Genomic DNA, 18,971 nt, shown 5'->3' with positions numbered 1-18,971 from the left:
CCTCTGAGAATGTAGAATTACTGTACATCATGACTGCATTGTGTTATTGGATCTGTACACAGTAGAAAACCTAATCCACTGTTTTGAAGATGAATTATCTACCTAAACTTGAAGTTGGCCAATTCTAAGACAGGGCTCCTCCTGCTCTGAGGTAAGAGGCATGGTATCCATAGATGGTCTACTGTTTTGTCCTTTCTCTCATGAGGGAGAAATGATGAGAAAACATTGAGGCAGCTAGGAATTGAAGGTGGTGTCAAGTCTTCTTGTCCAGTGTCCTAGTGGGAAAGCAGTCATCCTCTACTCTGGCTGGCAACAGTTTCTAGGGATCTGAGGCCCAGGTCTGTGATGGCCTCCACCAAATATCCTGCAGGTTAAGTCAAAGTCTTTTCCAAGTGTATGCAGTAAGGCAATGATGGGGAACTATTGCATTTTTTCTCATAGGGTGGATTTCCTTGAAGGGTAAATAATATCTTAGGAGATTCATGCCAACGAGGGGTGGGGTCAATCTCTTTCCTCAGTCCCTCTCCCCGTTGTCCTATGGGAGGGATAGACTATTCCTGTACAAATTTTTTCAACTTGTTTTTATATTAAACTGAGGTTTGGAGGTTGCCCACCTTTCAATAGAGTCCTGCTCCCAGTGGACACTGGTTCACAAAGATGGCCAGGTCCATCCTGTTTTCTCATATACCGTATTTTTCGCTCCATAAGACGCACCTTTCCATAAGACGCACCGATTTTTTAGGAGAAGAAAACAGGAAAATATAATCTGTTTTCTTCACTCCATAAGACGCACAGACTTTCCACCCCCCTGTTTTGTGGGAAAAAAGTGAGTCTTATGGTGCAAAAAATACAGTATTTAATGGTTTTTAATATTAGGGAATTTTATCAGTCCTCTTCCCCCTGCTGGGAGGTTTAATTGTTGGACCTTAACTATTTAGTGTGTGATACTTTTTCTTGTTTTCAATAGCATAAGCTCCTCTGAGGCCATTTAGGGAACGGTAGGATACAAACACAGATGTGGAGGGAAGGTCTGGAAAGTTGAGGGTGTGAGGGAAATAAAGAACATGGCCCCTTCCATAAGGAGCAAGACCCCACTGATGGGTGGACAACCTTTGTGGGTGCCGTGTACTGGCTGTGTGCATTGTGCTTTAATAGAGACAAATACTCTGTACTGTTTAAGGATGCTCCAAGAGGTAGACAAGCTTTTAACTGAATTAAAAAACACACTCAAATAAGATCAGTTTTGTCGTTGGCACCGAGTACTGGAGCGAAGTGCAAAACTCAGGGATGTGCTAACAAACCAGTTCTGTTGTTATTTGGCATTTGAAAAATGGATGTCTTCTGTACCCAGGACCAAGAGGGGAAAACCCGGATGACCACATACCCATTGCCTAAATTCACAGACCCAAACGTCTTCTTTTTGAATTGTGGTGCTGAGAGTCCCCTGCATTGGGACTCTCCTCTTGAGAGTCCCCTGGACTGCAAAGAGAACAAACCTATCCATTTTGAAGGAAATCAAACCTGAGTGCTCATTGGAAGGACAGATCCTGAAGCTGAGGCACCAATACTTTGGCCATCTCATGAGAAGATTCTCTGGAGAAGACCCTGATGTTGGGAAAGTGTGAGGGCAAGAGAAGGGGACGACAGAGGACGAGATGGTTGGTCAGTGTCATTGAAGCGACCAGCATGAATTTGACCCAACTCCGGGAGGCAGTGGAAGACAGGAGGGCCTGGCGTGCTCTGGTTCACGAAGAGTCGGGCACGACTTAATGACTAAACAACAACGTCTTCTTACTCAAAAATAAAACTGAACTTCTCTTCCATTTTCTGGGGGCCAATTGTTTTTCCTTCCAAATTATGATAATTATAGAGGTGGTGAAGGAACAGATGTGCTGGAGAAAATTGCTCCCTCACTCCATAGAGAGGATACGATAGGACTTTCAGAGGTCTTTTTTTTAGGGGGGTCAGGATAACCCCCCCAAAAAAACTGCACATGGCATTTGGTCTGCATGTCACAGGGCAAGGGGAATGATGTGTCTTCCATCAGCCAGACCCTGCATTAAGATGATAGGAACTGCTTTACCAGTGGTATGTTTTCTGTGACCCAACACATTCATGCTGATCATCATATCATGCTGAAGCATGCAAGTAAGGAACATGCATTGCCAATAGTATCACAACCTGCAAAAGTAGACTGCAATGTGGAAATAGCAGCCTTCTTGCTCACATTCTGGAAAGCATTCCTTAAGAGATAAATGAATTTAGATGGCTAGATAGCTCTTTGTTTGCTTTAAATTGTTGAAGATAGAAAAGAGGTGTGCACATTGATTGCATCACCTGGGTTGAAGGCTGCAAGCTTATGAAATTAGTCAAACTCTAGGCGATACTGATGATTTGATCTGACTTTCAGCATCACACTTTGTCATCTGTTCTGGTTTGGGAGAAACAGAAAGTTGCCTGTCCTGTTCTGCGCTCAGGTGAGCTTAGACGCCAGGCTAAGATACCACTTTGAGACAGGCACACAAGAGAGGAAAGGCTTAATGATTATTTTTAACAGGTTCAAAATAAAGGTCACAACAGAACAGGAAAACATAGTTAAAAAAAACTGTCAAAGATGATGTAAGAAAAATAGCATGTATATATTTTATATATAAAAATCTACAGTATTTACTAGTCTCGATACATATTTTAGGCGCAGCTGTCTTCTCACGGCTAGCATCCATTAAAATTGTACAGCTTATAATAATTATTATTTTTGTTATGCTTTTTATGAATCACAGAGCCATGGTTTAAACTTTCAGATCATTACATGACAACATTATTATATACATACACTTCTATGCAGCCGTTAAGTCAATCAGAACGAAGGTAAAAAGACCAAAAAAAAACACAAAAAAACCAAAACCACCTTTATGTCAGTTTAGACAGAGGTTGGGAATCTGCGGACCTCCAGATGTTGCTGAGTTACAATTTTATATCATCTCTGACCACTGGCCATGCTGCCTGGGACTGGTAGGAACTGGAATACAACATCTGGAGGGACTCAGCACACACACGCAAACACACACACACGCAAACACACACACACACACACACACACACACACACACACAGAGTGTAACTTTCTTCTCAGTGCCATGCCAAGCTGTTACTCCACTGTGTTTGGTGGGTTAAAAAAAAAGAGTCAGTCACAAAGTTAATTTTTCAAAAATTACATCAGATTCAGTCTATACACAAAAGGTCCACCACGTTAGCTAAATAGCGCTTCTTTCTTTGAACAACAACAACAACAAAGGCAGACTTTGGCAGCCTTCCCCTACCTGCACTACAGCTCCCAACAGATTTACCTCCACTTTGCAGTCCCAACCCATTTCGAGGGCATTGAGTCAGAGAAGGCTGAAGATAGGTACCATAAAAGACGAATAGGGCCAGCCTGCAGCAAGCAGAGGTATGAGAAGCCCATGGTTTTGGGGCAGCCTTGGGTGACCTTTGATTCTCAACAGAACCAACCCACCCATATGGCTGTAGCCCAGAAAGTGCTCCCCCCCAAAAAAAGCTCCCATTTTCCTGTTTGCCTCGGCTGACCAGATCAGGGAAACCTGACCAGCCCTTAGGCAGAATCCGATCAGCTTTCTGGATTACAATTTGTGCAAACATGTTTCAGAAGGGGGCAACTGTTTTGCACTTTTCACCGTCAGTGCCGCTGGTTACATCATTTTGCAGAAAAACCATAAATTAAAGGGACTGCCTAATGGAAGGCCAGTCTCGTTTACAACCTGGAGCTTAACAGTATTTGATTGAAAAAGAACAAATGCTCTCTCTTTCTGCCTCCATCCCATATTTTTAACTTCAGGTGGACCACCCATAGCCTAGAGTCCTTGACCTGAATCCCTTTGGCAATTCCAACCACAGCAGGCGTATTGCATCAAAGCAGTTTACACCACTGTTGACCTATCGCTCAGCAACTGACTCAATAGATTGGATGTAGTCATGATGATGACTTAAGCTCTCGGTTCTAGACCTTCAGCCAAGCTTAAGTGACTGTGAGAAAAATAATAATGGCAAACCGGTGTTCTGATCTATGCACACACAGTGGGTTTCCTGCATCTGCCACTGAGGGATCAGAAGAAGAATCCAAAAATAACAACGCTGTGCTTTTGCTGAATTGGATACATGCCTTCCCCAGGGCTCATCACCCTTGTATGGGATAGTATCAGTATGAGGTGTGCCAATGCCCCATAGTTGAGAGAAGAAAGAACAGAAAGCTGGATTAGGCAAAGTGGAAATACAACAGGCTAGTCTGCACAAAGATGCTACTAGACCACGGCCCGTGGCCAGTTTGCTCCAAAGGATGTCCAAAACAGACATGGCAGGTATGAGCACATTTCCTGAATTAAAAATGAAAAACAAAACAGAGCATTTCAATTGGATCCAGTTGGATTTCTGGGGTGGGTGTCCTTAAGGACCTTAAAGGTCCTTAAGGGCCTTTACTCAAAACTATCTTACAGCTTAGTCTTACTGGGGCAAAAGGAGAGATAATGCAGGTATCGGCGAATTCCTGCTGCTGCTAGCACTACACCGGCTTCATAGGGATGGTTTCAGTCACGGAAACCAGCCTGGTGGAAAAGCTGAAATGCTCTTCCCTGCACTACTGTCCTAACCCAATTTTGCTGTCCCCCCATGCTTTAATTTTAAAAAGGGCTCATGGGCCAAAGGAGACGGCCACTTTCACTTATTGTCCGCTCCCCGCAAAAATGGGTTTGAGAACCTTTTCAGGTATTTTTGTGACGTTCTCATTTCTGGCTGTCCTTGCTTTACCAAAAAGAAAAAAAAAGAAAAAGAAAAAGCAAACATCCAAAGGTTGCAGGCACTGATTATAGAGCAATAAATTTGCTGTCTTCCTCTCTACAATGAGGGAGCACTTGAGCATTAGACTTTATACCTACAATCATCTCTTAAGGGCCTAGCGGTATTGCAGCACTAGCCAATCAAGGCATGACTGCCTATTGCTCTCAAGAAAAAAACAAGACCTTCAAGCACATTACGGGAACAGAGGAGGAAGCACACGAGGAAGGGGAAGGGAAGGTGTTTGATAAACAAGGTTAGGAAACAATGGAATAGAAACTGCTGAAATATAGATTGCCGAAAAAATCTGCCGGGAGATGAACTACGGATGCCCCCCGAAACAAAAGCTTTTGCAATGATCTCCGCGTTTGCCTTCTCAAGAGGGCATGGCGGTTGTGATATTGGCATGGATGATCTCAGCTCGAAAGCTTACCTAGAACTTCGGAAAGTTACTACCACTGTTTATAAAACTCGCTCTGACCCGATTTCCCCAGTCAGAGCGGCCCTGGGCCATGCTCAATAGATGATCTCTGGAAGATGTCGTTGGAACAAAATCACCCCTTCATACTCTGTGCGTGTTTCAGGGTTCCATAGCTGCCGAATTTGCTGGTTTCTCCAATTTGTTGCAATGATTGCTAAGACACAGTAGATGGTTCATCTCTTGGACATAGTGAATCATATATTAGGACAGACAGTCCATTCCCCCCCAGCAAATGTCGGTAAAATTAATAGGACCTTAACAGGTCATACTCAATCTTGATTTATCATGTCCATGATGTCTGTGGAACAACACTGAACCTAACGGTTCGAAGGGCGGCCCTAATATAAGACACAAAGATAACACCAATGGTGCATGCAAGAAAGAGGAGATGATATTCATTTCCCAGAATTTGTTGCGAAAGCACAGAAATCTTACTAGAGAAATGAGCAATATATTTCAAAGAGCTTCAACTTTCTTTTGTCAGAGCTGAGAAAGATAGATGGTTGAGAAATCTCTATGAGGATAACAATTAAAATCCATGTTTTAACTTTCAGCCGCATACTGTCAGTGTTAAGTCTTTCGTGTATTTACAAAAGGGCTTTGTATGATCCTACTGCTATCAAAGGCAGTTTACGTAATGGGTTGTTTGCAGCCCTTTGTGGATGTTCAAAATGTAAATTTACTGCAGGAATGGGACTGCATTGCCCCAGCTGAGCCCAAAGTATGCCCAGATCACCTCCACCAGCCACTCCCATATTGGTTTCTCATATAAGTGTAGGGTCCAAATCCATCTCAACGGTGTGCTGAACATACTACAAGAACTGAGGTGTCCAGATTGTGTGGTTTGGACTAAAGGGTGTTGGGCTTGACACGCATACAGCAGGACACAACAATGGATCCCCAACCTATGAAAAGAAGGGGTGGACAGAACTGGGAACTTGACTGTACACACAGCTTCCGCATCTACACAGGCCATCTGTAACCATCAATGATCAGATATATTAGCACTGCTGTAATCAATGATGATCAAGACATTCTAGCACTGTTCTGCGATAAAAATGCACATTCTGCACTCGATAAAACATCGAACCCCCTCCCTCCACCAAACAAAACACAAAGAAATGGGACTTAGAAATGAAGACTGTTATACAGCAGAACTGTCTTTGGATGTGTGCCTGTGGATCGGGGCTCAAATACTCTTGACACCCTAGATGCATGCTACAATTCACAAAGAGTCCTACTTTTAAAAGCACCATTTATTGGCTGTATCAGAGTGCCTCTGCTCTGGATACCAAATCTTCTCCTTCCTGGCTGAACAAAAGGCAATTAAAATTTCTCTATAAAGTTTGCATTGGATAACCTGGACTGCTTATTCCCAGGTTAATGAGAGGCAGTGTCAATGAGAATGTCGAGAAACCCCTTCCCTAGCCAGCCCAAACTAATAGATGATTTATAAATTAAGTTAAAAATTAAATTAAGTTAAAATAAAGAAGTACTTTGTGGATACAGTCCAGGAACATAAATGCTTCCATTTTAGACTCGTATCATTCTCTTTCCACAACTGAACACACTGTAAATTGTAGTGTTGAGTCAACAACCAGCTTACAAGCTTCAGGCAAGGTTGTTTCCCAGCTAAGAAAGAACTGGCATGGTCGTCACATTCTGAATGTATAAAGCTATTGCTATACTTATGAGAATAGAATCTTTTCTGATATACTCAGTACTCAGTTTCAGCTTCTGTCAACATTTAACTGCAGCTGTAGAATAGTGTTATCTGAACTCTTCCAGACTGGCCATCTTGGATAACTACCAACCCATGACCGATGAATCTTGCAGAGTCCTCTCCTGGCCTTTCAGCTGAGTGTGTGTTGTTTCTCACAGCAGAACTGACTCATGCATGGACAACCCCTCAGTTTGGTGTCTGTAGTGGTGGGTAGGGCCGGGGGAACTTGGATATTTATAGTACGGCGAGCCAAATTCTTGGGTTGGGGGAGTCCTGTATCTTATAGGACTATCCATGGGAACAGTGGGGAGATTATGGTCGTTTACAGACATTGACTGAAAAGGCGGGTATTTCTTCATGTTAGCCAAGTGGCTTCGACTGCTGTCTTGGCTCCAGGTTTGCCCTAAAGCCTCCTGCCTGTACATATAAGCAAGATCTGGTCTCTTTCTGTTGTCCGGTAAATAATCTGCTGGTGGAATTTCAAAGCTAAGACCTACGGGTGATTTAAGGTGGCTTGTGTATGTGTCAACGGGAACAACCTCTATTCGATTTGAAGGTTTCACAACAGGATTATGGTGGTTAACAGAATAATTTCTAAGGGTTTTATCAGCCGACAGCTCTGACGGAAGCTCAGAGAAGTATGGTCGACCCGGAGCGTTGGTCCAATTCCCATGAGTGTACTGCGTGGGTATGACGCTGGAATGAATTACACTGGTGATATGCCTCGGAGAATTTCCATGGTAAACAGGTGGGTTACTGTAAGATGGAGGAGGTGGTTTAATATGAGGTCCAACATCAGGCCCATCAGATTGGGAGGAGTATCTCGAGAGCCTTGGTTGTGAGCTCAAGGCAAAACTGTTAGGTGTTTTTGGTGGACTAGATGTTTTCTCTGCCAACTTGGCCGAACTGCTAGAGAAAGCGGTGTGTTTTGGGCTCTGCAAGAGCTCCCCTCCAACTGCTTCATCCGCCACGTTGTCGTGCTCTAGGTCAGCACCAGGAACGTTGTCGTACTGTGACGCGTTCGAGCCTCGCTTACCCTCTTCGACATCCCAAACCCTCATCTTCTGCTTCACGCCGAATGACTGCGACTCGCCACCAGGACTCGGAGACGTTCCTGAACCGGCATGGTTCGCAGAACGACTCTTGATCTCCATGGTGAGTTTTGCAGTCTTTTCTATAATTTTAATTTCAGAAGGCTTTATCCATCTCGGTACAAATTCCTTTCCCATGTTTAAAGTCGCGTTGGAATTTTGGTTGGCAGCTGCGTTGCTGTTTTGCTTGGAGTCGGCAGCCTCTCCTTGAACCTCGGGCTTTTTTCTATGACTCTCTGCTTCGTGCTCAGGCACTCCACTCCTCACATTGGCTGTTACCGGCTTCTGTTGTCTCAAAGAAGGCCTCTTTTCCAGGGGATTTTTCCTTCTGCGGTGACTTGGCGGGCTTTCTGGGTCCTTCTCTGCAATTGTTTTCAGGGAGTTTTCTTGCACTCTCTCTGCAGGCGCTCTGTGCCCTGCCCTCTGGCTGGCCCGGGCACTGCTCGCTGTGCTAGTGCTACTCTGTCCGTTGACAAGATGAGTAAGATTCATCATGGCAGGTTGAGTTTCAGGCTGGATTTTCTCCAACTTCTTTGGAAGCTCATCATCTTTACCTAGGAGAATAAAACATAAAATAAGCATGCACGTTCAACAACAAAAATCTTGAAACAGGTCCCTTCCATGCCAAAAGATGCCCGTTACTTGTTTATTTTCTTTCAGCGCACACATTACTATATGAAAAACATGGTTTAAAATAAAAAGAGGAAAAAAAACTGAGCTGGAAGGCTCAGAAATGAACTCAAGTCTTCAGAGGTCAGGGATTATGGCTGATTTAGTCTTCTACCCAATATGCACACACTTTCGACAGCAATAAGAACTGCAGGTGGTCAGCAGGTTTGAGATCAAAAGCACTTGTTCAAGCATGCAAAACCCGTCCTTGGATTGCAAAGTGCATTTGGAAATGGATTTCTCGACCTTGATGGTTTCAAGAATATAGGCACAATATTCCTAGTCATGCTTGTTCTGAACGTGGGTTTCATTCAGAAGATTCTGAGGCTTCAAGTTATTCAGTGTCAGGGCATGCTCAGAAATCCTTCTGCAGAGGTGGTGGTGAGAGAATGCACAATACAATACAAGTCTTGTACATCTCTGCATCCACTCCCTCTCACAGTGGGGAGAAAGCAATGGAAACACTGAATTCTACTGGGGCAGTTAAAAAAGAGACCACCACCCAAATTTAAAAAGTTGTTCAATCCAAGAAGAGACCGAGCTGCCATCCAAACCTCTTCTGGAGAGAAATCAGGCCTGACAGGTGGGAGGCCCAGAAAGTGGTATGTTTTCAATACCATATTTTTCCCATGTATAAGACTATACTTTTGTCTAAAATCTTTAGACTGAAAATTGAGTGTTGTCTTATACACGGAAGTAAGCTGAAGAGAGAACAAAAACAAGTGGAGGGGAAAGTAGGGATCAAAGCGATCCTGCAGCGCTTTGATCCCTTTCCCCCTACACTTGCTGAGCCCCACTTAGATTTCTTAATTTTGGATTAGAAAAGTGGGGATGTCTTATACATGGGGGTGTCTTATACATGGAAAAAATATGGTAAATAAGCCGCCACGAGGTAGGAGCCTCATGGCACAGTGGTTTAACCGCCAAGAGTAGACCCTTGGTCTAGATGGGCGGGATAAAAATCTAATAAATAAAATAAAATAAAATAAAATAAATAAAAGACTCTGCTCACAACCTGAATTTGATCCCCATGGACTCAGGCTAGCCTGAGGTTGACTCAGCCTCCCATCCTTCCGAGGTTGGTAAATGAGTACTGAACTCACTTGGGTTAGGGAATATGTATAGCCTGCATAATTAAAGTTATAAACTCCATAAAGAGAGCATTAAGTGCTATGGGGCAATATATACGCAGCATACAGTACTTCTTACTGTTGTTGCCTTCTTCCTAAAATGGCGGGGCGGGGGGGGGAATCTCTCTGTACGGTATGACTCCCGTTATCAGAGTCATACTGGACAGAGAGATCTTTGCAGGACAGAATGCCTGAGCCATCAAACACCATAGTGTTTAAAGTCAACAGACAGAGGACTAAGTCTCTTTAAAGTTAGATGCTGAACTTCATGATGTTCCTCCATGTCTAGACTAGAAACTAGTGTGATGGCATCTATGCCATTGTTGTTGAAAACAGCAGTTACATTTGGGCCCTTATTCCTGCCTAAGGCAACATACCTGCGTCTTAGTATCATGGTGTTATGGCAAATGCATATGCTATATGGCCTAGTTTCACGAGCACTCCAAGTATGCCATGCTGAAAACCCTCGGAAAATTTTAACTACCCCCAAAAGCAAAGCAGAAGCAAAAACAACCCCAACTCTAGCAACGTGCCTGAAAACCACTCCATTGCCAATCAATTTTAGCCAAGGTTTCACTTTCAGATACTTGGTCAATTTTGACCGCCTTCCGGACCACCTCAGTTAATCAGATTTCAGGGAGAGGCAGCACAGTGTTCATTGGTTTGCCTGCTTTGTGACCTAAAAACCTTCCGAAGAACCTGATGGAAGTGCAATCCTGACCGTCATGCTTAACACTGGTGATAGTAGCAAATGAGGCAGTGATGGAGTTTTGTTAACCTCCAGATATTGGGCAAACGACGGAAGGCTGGTGATACAATGCACAACTACCACTTTTGTTTCAATCTGCGGCGATTCTTCTAAAAGACAGGCAAATCAAACCAACTCCACAACACTCAGGGAAGGTTGAGAGACACTAGGAATAATTAACTTACACCGACAAAGATTCTTCACAAACTCTGATAGATACCCAAGATATATTTGCAGAGCATGTTATGTTTCAACCTACATAATTTACATGGTAGTTTCTTTAACAACAGCTGGCTGGATCCCTGCAAGATGTTCTTGTTTGGCTGGTTCAAACTCTGTGCTGAGCTTTGTATGATCTTTGCCTGGCGCAGCTTGCAAACACAGAAGATTATCCAACCGCGCTTGATGAATTAGGGGTTAGAAAATAAGGAACAGCGAGATATTCCAAAGGAATCGACGTGAGAAAGGTGAACCTCTATGTTGACTGAGCTGTAGTTATTTTTGCAGCTTCTTTTTAGGACAAATGCCAACGCAACGTAAAGAAGCCATGTTTAAGAAACAGTGTGATATGGTCAGCGTAATGCGCAGAATGAAAAATTAGTACATGGAATCTCTAGGCATGAGAATGTGCTTAGGGCAACTGGCCTATAGAATTATAAAATGGAAATAGCCAAACTGAGAGGCCTTTTGTCCCAACAGCTTTTAACAGCAATGTCTAAACGGGTACATCCTGTTCAAAGGCAATATGCCAATGAGTGCTGGGTGCTTAGGAATAAATATTTTGTAGATTAGGCATCCTTCAGTCTCGAAAGACTATGGTAACATGCTCTGTATGGAAGACTTGGAATATCATCTAGTGTGGCTGAGAAGGCCAATTTGAGAGTGACAATCCCTTTCACACTGAAGACCAATACAATCTGTACCTCGTCTAGCTCCCTGATTTTGCTGCTTTCATGACTGCCTGTTTGCCTCGGCCTGCTGGACAAGGGTCTCTTCAAATTGGGAGAGGCCACGATGTACCACCTGCCTCCAGGCTGAACGCTCAGAGGTCAAGGTTTCCCATCTGTTGAGGTCCATTCCTAAGGCCTTCAGATCCCACTTGCAGATGTCCTTGTATCGCAGCTGTGGTCTCCCTCTGGGGAGATTTCCCTGCACTAATTCTCCATACAGGAGATCTTTTGGAATCTGACCATCAGCCATTCTCACGACATGCCGAAGCCAACGTAGACGTCGCTGTTTCAGTAACGTATACATGCTAAAAATGAATAAATATTAGGCAGGGGCTTAATGACTTCCCAACCTGCTTTATGGCAGACACAGAATGATATCCTGTACTGAGTGAGACCACTGGCCCATCTTTGCTTCAGGGTTTCAGACAGCAATCTTCAGACAGGAATGCAAAGGGCGTTCTCTACCACTGAGCTCCCCTCCTTTTCTATCTTGCAAGATCCTGAACAGAGTGGCTCATCTGTCTTGTGTGTGTGTGTGTGTTTGTATTACATATATACATCTATCACAACCCAGAGATGTGATTTTGAGGCAGCCAAGGATTCAGATTAAGATAGGCTCTGAGATCATCCTCTTCCTCTAAACTCTTGTTTTTTTTAACATTTTTCCTCCTTGTGTTCATGTGCATCTATGTGTTTCCAGCATGAGCACCATCAGTGTTTTCAGTGGTTCACTAGATAATCACAGCTCTCTCTCTCCCTTCTCTACCATATCTTGATTCAACGCATAGTTTCTTCCAAGGGAAACTTTGAAATGTACGCAGGTTGATTAATAAGGCGGCTTTTATTCTTTTTAATTTAGCTCACTTGTCTCTTAATTACCATTAAGCTTTCAAGACACCCAAGTGAGAATACTACAGACATTTTTATTGAATTCTTTGTTGCTTTGAAGATTACTCTCTGTAATCTCTCTCCTTCACATGTCAGAGCAAGAGAGAGAGAGCATTAGGCCTGGTGTGCATGGTTCAAAGCTGCTTAGATGTTGTAGGCTAACACCTGAATTTTGAACATTTGAAGAGAGAAGAACGACCGTTAGAACGACCCTAAATTGTGGTGCTAGTTCTCCAAATGAGAGCCTGGGGGTTATAAATGGAGAACTAACAGACGTACTGACAGCCAAAGCAGTCCAAGGTCACAAATGTTGATTGCGAAGACCAAAGGCATGTGCAAGCAAGGTTTGTGGCATTCTATCAGATGTGTGAAATAATTGGACACAGATTGCATAAGCAACAAAGGCAAAAGGACAGGAGAAGAGATGAAAAGAGACTCCGCTTCAGATCCTTATCACGTGGCCTCGGTAGAATGCCAGTGAACCCTCACTCCAGGCTTAGGGGTCAAAAGAGGTGGGAAGGAACAAGAAGTACACAGCCTGTTTAGATCTGCTGGCATCGCTCATGCCCCAAACTTTAAAGTTGGCTCTCTCATCCTAAAAGATGCCAGGGCTGGAAGAGTTTGATGCCATCGCCTTCTCTTTTGGAACGTCCATTTTTTTTCTTCCCAAAGGGCAAAGCGCCCTCAAAAACGGGGTGCCCGGTCTTTCCCCCCACCTTTTTCCATTTAGCACTCTTTTTCCTCAGCTATTCTCCAACCCATCTGGCTCATGTTTCAAGGCTATTTGTACTCTGTGAATGCAAGATGGGACACACATCAAGGAGAAGAGAAGCGGAATGAATCTGTAGGGAGAAAGTGGACTGCAAGGGAAGGATTAAGCAATTCCCTGCATCTTCCACCATGGATAGGGACCTCCAGTCCTGGTGCTGCTGCTTCTAGTGGTCCATTGTCAGTGACGGGATGCTGGCTTTCACTGGCCCTGGCCTGATGCTAGGCATTGATGTGAGAACGAAGTTAACAGTTAAAAAACTCCACCACCTGAGTATTGTGATGCTGAGCATCTGGTAGTGCCCTGCCTGTTCTTCAAAGGATGGATGGCTTGGAACAACCTTCCTTTGGAATCAATAGCAATTCCTTCCATGAAAAGATGTTCGTGATTATGGTATAAGCTTATGCTCACATTATGTGTTTTGTACAACATCAAGTGCACCATTTGCTGCCCTACAATTATGGCAGGCTTGCTTTAAACACAAAATAAGGCTACACATTATGCTCATAAAGCCTCCTTTTCTTTCTGCTCCTTGTTCTTTTTTTTAAAAAGCCAGCTGGAATCTTGAACTAAGGCTGCAGCTAAAACCTGGAGCACTTGGGAGTCTGAAAAGCGCAGTAGGCAGGAGATAATCTGCTCTCTTCGTCACTTAGCCAGGCTGCTAGATCTTTTACACCAGACTTGGCCAACTGGGAGGCTTCATCATGGGGGAGTCAGGCAGGCAGGCACTGTGTCTCAGGGTATTCCCAGCTTAAGGGTCAATCTAGACATTACAGGGAATGCTTCAGACACATGGCTCAGTAATCTGACTCACAAAAGTGTTTACTTTTGTCAAACCACAAAACAAGGCAACTAAGTGCAAAATACGTAGGTGGGGAAAACCATCCATGTACAAATAGTTGCATTTCACCATGGAAAGAACATTGTTTCTACGTATGTGCTAAGTGTGTTGTCTAGTTTGACCCTCAATTGTCAGAATCACTAAAATCGTGTGCACAGAACATGCAGGCACAGCGTTGAAACCTGGGAAGAGAGAAACAACCCAAATGCATTAATACGAATATAGTTAAGAGTTTCCAAAACAGCAACCTGAAAATGAGCTAGAAGACAAGAGATGATTCACTGCTTACAAAAGCTGACCAAATGTCTCTCAGCAAATAAATGAAAAATCGCACCTCATCACTCTCAGAAACTCCAACCTAATTTTGCTTATGGGGCTGAACCTGTCAGAAGGAGCACCATTCCAATCATCAGTTGCCCTGGGATGATGGAAATGAAGGCAGGTGGACTGGCTTTTGCCAGTGGCTAAAATAACTACAGCCTTGGGGTGTGAATGTTTGTTTGTGTTTTTGGTTTAAAAAATAGTTTTGAAGAACTTCTTCCATACCGAGATGCTCCAGATGTACTCAACCCTAGCCAGTAGAGATGAAGGCCATGGAGACTGAAAAGGATCAGAGTTCCTGCATTTCTGGAGCACGCTCGGTAGAGAAAACTATTTTTAATGTTTTCCAGTAGCCTTGGGATAATCTGATCAAGGAGTGATACATAAAATACATATCTTAAAAATACATATGCCAGCTTTAAACTTATGAGGATTTTGTGGCCCCTTAAAAACTAAGCATCTTTTAAAAATGCTACAAAACTTTTTATTTCTTTCCCCTGCAACAGGCTAACACAAGGCTAATCCTCAGTTCCAGCACCGTCGAAATGTAGATCAACTTTCAATGCCCGCATGCACCATCTGTATCATCATCATCATCATCATCATGCTATACAAAGAATTCTCATTTAGGAAAACAGTTCTGCTTAGTCACTTGGAAGAGCTACCTTTCCTCATGAAAGCCGATGCAGGAAAGTGAGTTTGTAAAATTGTGTTTCGGTTTCCTGCAATGTTAGTAGCCACAGCTGCCATGACCCAAAACTCCGCCATGCACACAAGGAACTCTCGCACACTCTCGTTACAAGTCCATTAAAGGAAATGGACTGCTAAGCAGACATGACTTTGACAGACATGTTGAAATGCAATTGGAGTGCAGGAATACGGCATTATCATCTAAAGAACAAACAGGTTGAATTCAAGAAGCCAAGACCTTTTTCCAGACAGATGCAATAAAACCATGTACAAGCCCATCCATCATGCCTGTTAATAAATACAAGCAGTCCTTGCTCAAGCCACAAGGAAGAAGTGAGAAGGTTGGTGAACAAGGTAAAGCTGAAATACCAGGAGACACTTGGGGGATAGTACCGAACTGGAAGACCACGATATCGGGTGCTGGCGAGGAAGAGGAAAACAGAAAGGAAGATTAGTTATCCTTCTGATGAAAGTTCTCACAAACTCAGCTGGATCTTCTCCAACGCCAGGCATGCAGAATTAGCTAAAAGCAAGCAAGAACCATAGAAAGCACTTGTTCATCCATGAGGGTAGAAGTGGAAGCAACCAGGAAAGGATGCTGCAGGTTGAAACTGCAGCCCAACTTGTTGAAAAAAGGCAGTTCCTGCCTCAGCTTTGGCAATCCAAAAGTCGGAGGGACACATTCGCTCACCGCAAGGAAGGGTGTGCACAGAAACGTCACTGTGGGACACACCACAGGACTCTAGGAGCTGAAGCACGTTCAGGAATGTTGTTAAATTCTGGGCTACACCCAAAAACTGCAGAATGCCCTTCTGGTGGTCTGAACCAGTAGGGCTGTTCTACTACATATTTGCTGAAACAAAAAAAGGCTAATTATGGGCTTCTTCTGACCCATTGCATCCGGCTTCTTCTGACCCACTGCATTTTATTTTTATATTTTTATATGAGAATTATTTTATTTTATTTTTTATTAAAGACGTGAAATAGGGAGGTGATACATCTATCAGCCCCAACTCTAGCCCCTCACCTTCTGGTCCACTGTCCATGAGTGAAGTCCATGGATTGATACACTCTCCTCCTACCACATGTTCTGAGAAAGAACTGCACTAAAGATCAGGGGCCTTCCCTTCACATGGAACGCCCCTCCAATTACAAGGAGAGGAAGTGAAGTCCACTAGCAACTCTGCCAAAAAAGGATTGTTCTGGAGTGCCAGAACAGGGACGATACGAGTTACAGGAATTACCCCTACTTGGCGAGGTTCCTGGCATGATTTAGCCAGAAGTCAGTATCCTCCAAGCTCTATTCAGGTGTTCATAACCAGGGAATGCATACATACATTCATGCATGCAGAAAATGCTCTAACTTTGCCTTTCCGTTCCTTTTTTTTGTCATCTTCCTACATCTGCAGAGCGACAAGTCTCTATTCCTGTCTCATTTACAGATAGTAGATGTTCTCATCACCTTCTTTTTACGTACAGGAGGCCAATGAAACAAAAGATACAGGGAGCTAAGCTAGAGTCTTTCCCGCCTAGGCACGGCTATCCTGCCCAGTTTTGAGCATCTGAATATAACTTCAGTCTCACTGATTTCAGTGGGAGAGATTTAAACACGTATTTATCAATTAATGTATTTACTTAAACTTTTTTTAAAAAAATAAAATACATACTAAACTGTATTCGCAAAGGCAAATACTAAACTCCATATACTAAACTTTGTGATGGAAATCAATTGGCTAGGAAAGTATTTAAGTTTAGCCAGATTGGATATTTTAAAGTTCCAGATCAATTTTACAACACAGTTTCTTAGAGGCAGTGCAGTCTTCATGAGCCTGGATTGGGGCAGATCACAGCACATTTTCGTTCAGAGAGCCTAGTGAATGACAAAATCTGTCCTTTTTCTTTTAGCACTGTGGATTTATTTGGGGGGGGGGGGTAGGTTAAGATCTCGATGAACTGGACTTACCATATTTTTGGAAATGTTCTAATACCTACTTATTAGGACAATTCTCCTATGCATCCTTCCTTTTTGGTTGCTGTTGCTTTAATTCCAATTAAATTAAATCAGATTTCAAAAAGTTCTTTCGGCAAAGACACCCAAGGCCTAAAGACACAAAAGCAAAGGAAAGAATAAAGCTCTTCTGATTTTGTTTAGGAAAAGAAAAGATTGAATTCTGATTTGAAGAGCTGTGGATTTATTCTTGATCTTTGTCACCACCCAGTGGAAACTGATTGCAACCGCAAAGCTCTCTAGGTTAATATTTGCAGGATGCTTCGGCGACCAATTGCTCTGAATTGAATGCCGCACACAACTCAAGACGCTGAACAGCTCTCAACACTGGCTCGTGGTAAACAGCTGTGGCCCATAATTTCAGTGCTAGAGCAGTGCTTTGCAGAGACGCTGTCAGATAAAATGTGTTGGTGAGTAAGGCACAGTAGGTGGATGGTTCCTGGTCAGTAATTCCTTTGCTTTAAGATTTAAGAAGTAATTTGCTCACTAAAAACCTGGACAGTGTATAGGTGAAAAGCACATTATGCTACCTGGGAAGCCAAGTGGAATGTTATTCTTGCACACAAGGCTAAGGCTGAGAATGGAATCAAGTTCCTGAAGGCCTTAGACATGAACACCATCTAATAGAGTTTATTTTGTGTATCATGGGGTCATGGGATTTTACATTCCCTCTGCTCACCATCTTGGCATCAACAGCATTTAGTGAAAGGAGGAGGAGAAGAAAACTAAGTGATGATGACAAAGTCAGTTGAACCAGATCACTGGTTCGCCACTTTGGGTTCCCCAGATGTTCTTGGACTGCAACTCCCAGGGGCCTTCACCAAAAGCTGTGCTGGCAAAGTTTTTTTGGGAGTGGCAGTCCAAGAATCTCTAGGGACCCAAAGTTGGGAATCACTGAACTACGCTGAAGTGACAGGGCAGGGAAATAAGCATATGGCTGCGGACTTCCACAGCCAGAGCCAGAAGTTGGGAGTCTGTTTCTTGTGAGAAGAGCCAACCTGGGTGGCTTGACTTGGGCAAGCTGACAGTCCCAAGGAATGATAAACCACCTCCGAGTATTCTCTACCTGGAAAACCTTGGAAAGGATCCCCCTAGGTCAGAAGTGACCTGATACTACATGATTATTATTAGTCCTGTGTTTGGGCTAACATAGAAAACTGCCGGACACAGAGTCAAATCACTGGTCCATCTAGATTATGGTCAGCACAAGCTAGCATCAACTTTCCAGAGTTCCAGGCAAGACTGTTTTCCTAGCCTTACCTTGAGATCCCTAGCATTATCTAGTGTTCTCCCATCTAAGCACTAACGAAACTAGACCTATCTAAGCTACTGAAGTCACACGACCTCTAAGGGGTTTAGGGTGGGATGGTGGCACAGCATTACATCTAGTCTGCCCCAGAAAGCAAACTGAAATGTGATGTACCTTCATTCCACCAGCCTGCTGAAAGGCTATTTCGTTTTCTTTCTTCCCCTCCCTAGAACTTTTCCCTTTTGTGCTCTGTCTCTGTAAAGTGTTTATGTCTTCTTCTTCTTTTAACAGTACACAAGCAGAACCTAGAACTTTTGTGTTAAGGAGAGGGACAAATTGTATAATGTATAAACAAATAAAAATGAAGTAATTGGCTTCCCTTGCTTCACTATCATCACAATAACGGAAGGAAGGTGGAAATTCTAGCCTGGACTTGCGTTTTTGATTATACTACAAGATGGTGCCTACAGAATTTCACTTGAGAAGCCCTTATGAAGATTAAAGCAAAGACAGTTAAGAAAAGTAACAGGTTTGTTTGTTACCAAGCTAATGGAATTGGGAAGAGGGG

At 43.3% G+C, this 18,971-nt stretch overlaps 1 protein-coding gene across 7 annotated transcripts in view; it reads right to left on the bottom strand.

The window, feature by feature from the left end:
• Positions 1–2,620: 2,620 nt before the first annotated feature.
• The window catches only part of USP6NL (USP6 N-terminal like), a 171,080-nt gene continuing 154,729 nt past the window's right edge, over positions 2,621–18,971 (bottom strand). For 6 of the 7 annotated variants that reach the window (XM_020801066.3, XM_078376457.1, XM_078376456.1 and 3 more), the window contains one exon: positions 5,964–8,694. In XM_020801066.3, the coding sequence (XP_020656725.3) occupies positions 7,202–8,694 (1,493 nt within the window). In that variant the 3' untranslated portion in view covers positions 5,964–7,201. Of the gene's footprint in view, positions 8,695–18,971 lie in introns of all 7 variants that reach the window. The other variant, XM_020801061.3, reaches the window with a different exon arrangement.

The sequence above is a fragment of the Pogona vitticeps genome, chromosome 5, assembly GCF_051106095.1.
Source record: "Pogona vitticeps strain Pit_001003342236 chromosome 5, PviZW2.1, whole genome shotgun sequence".
Lineage (NCBI taxonomy): Eukaryota > Metazoa > Chordata > Lepidosauria > Squamata > Agamidae > Pogona > Pogona vitticeps.
Note: the sequence above shows the minus strand (reverse complement) of the source record. Positions and strands in the feature narration are given on the sequence as shown.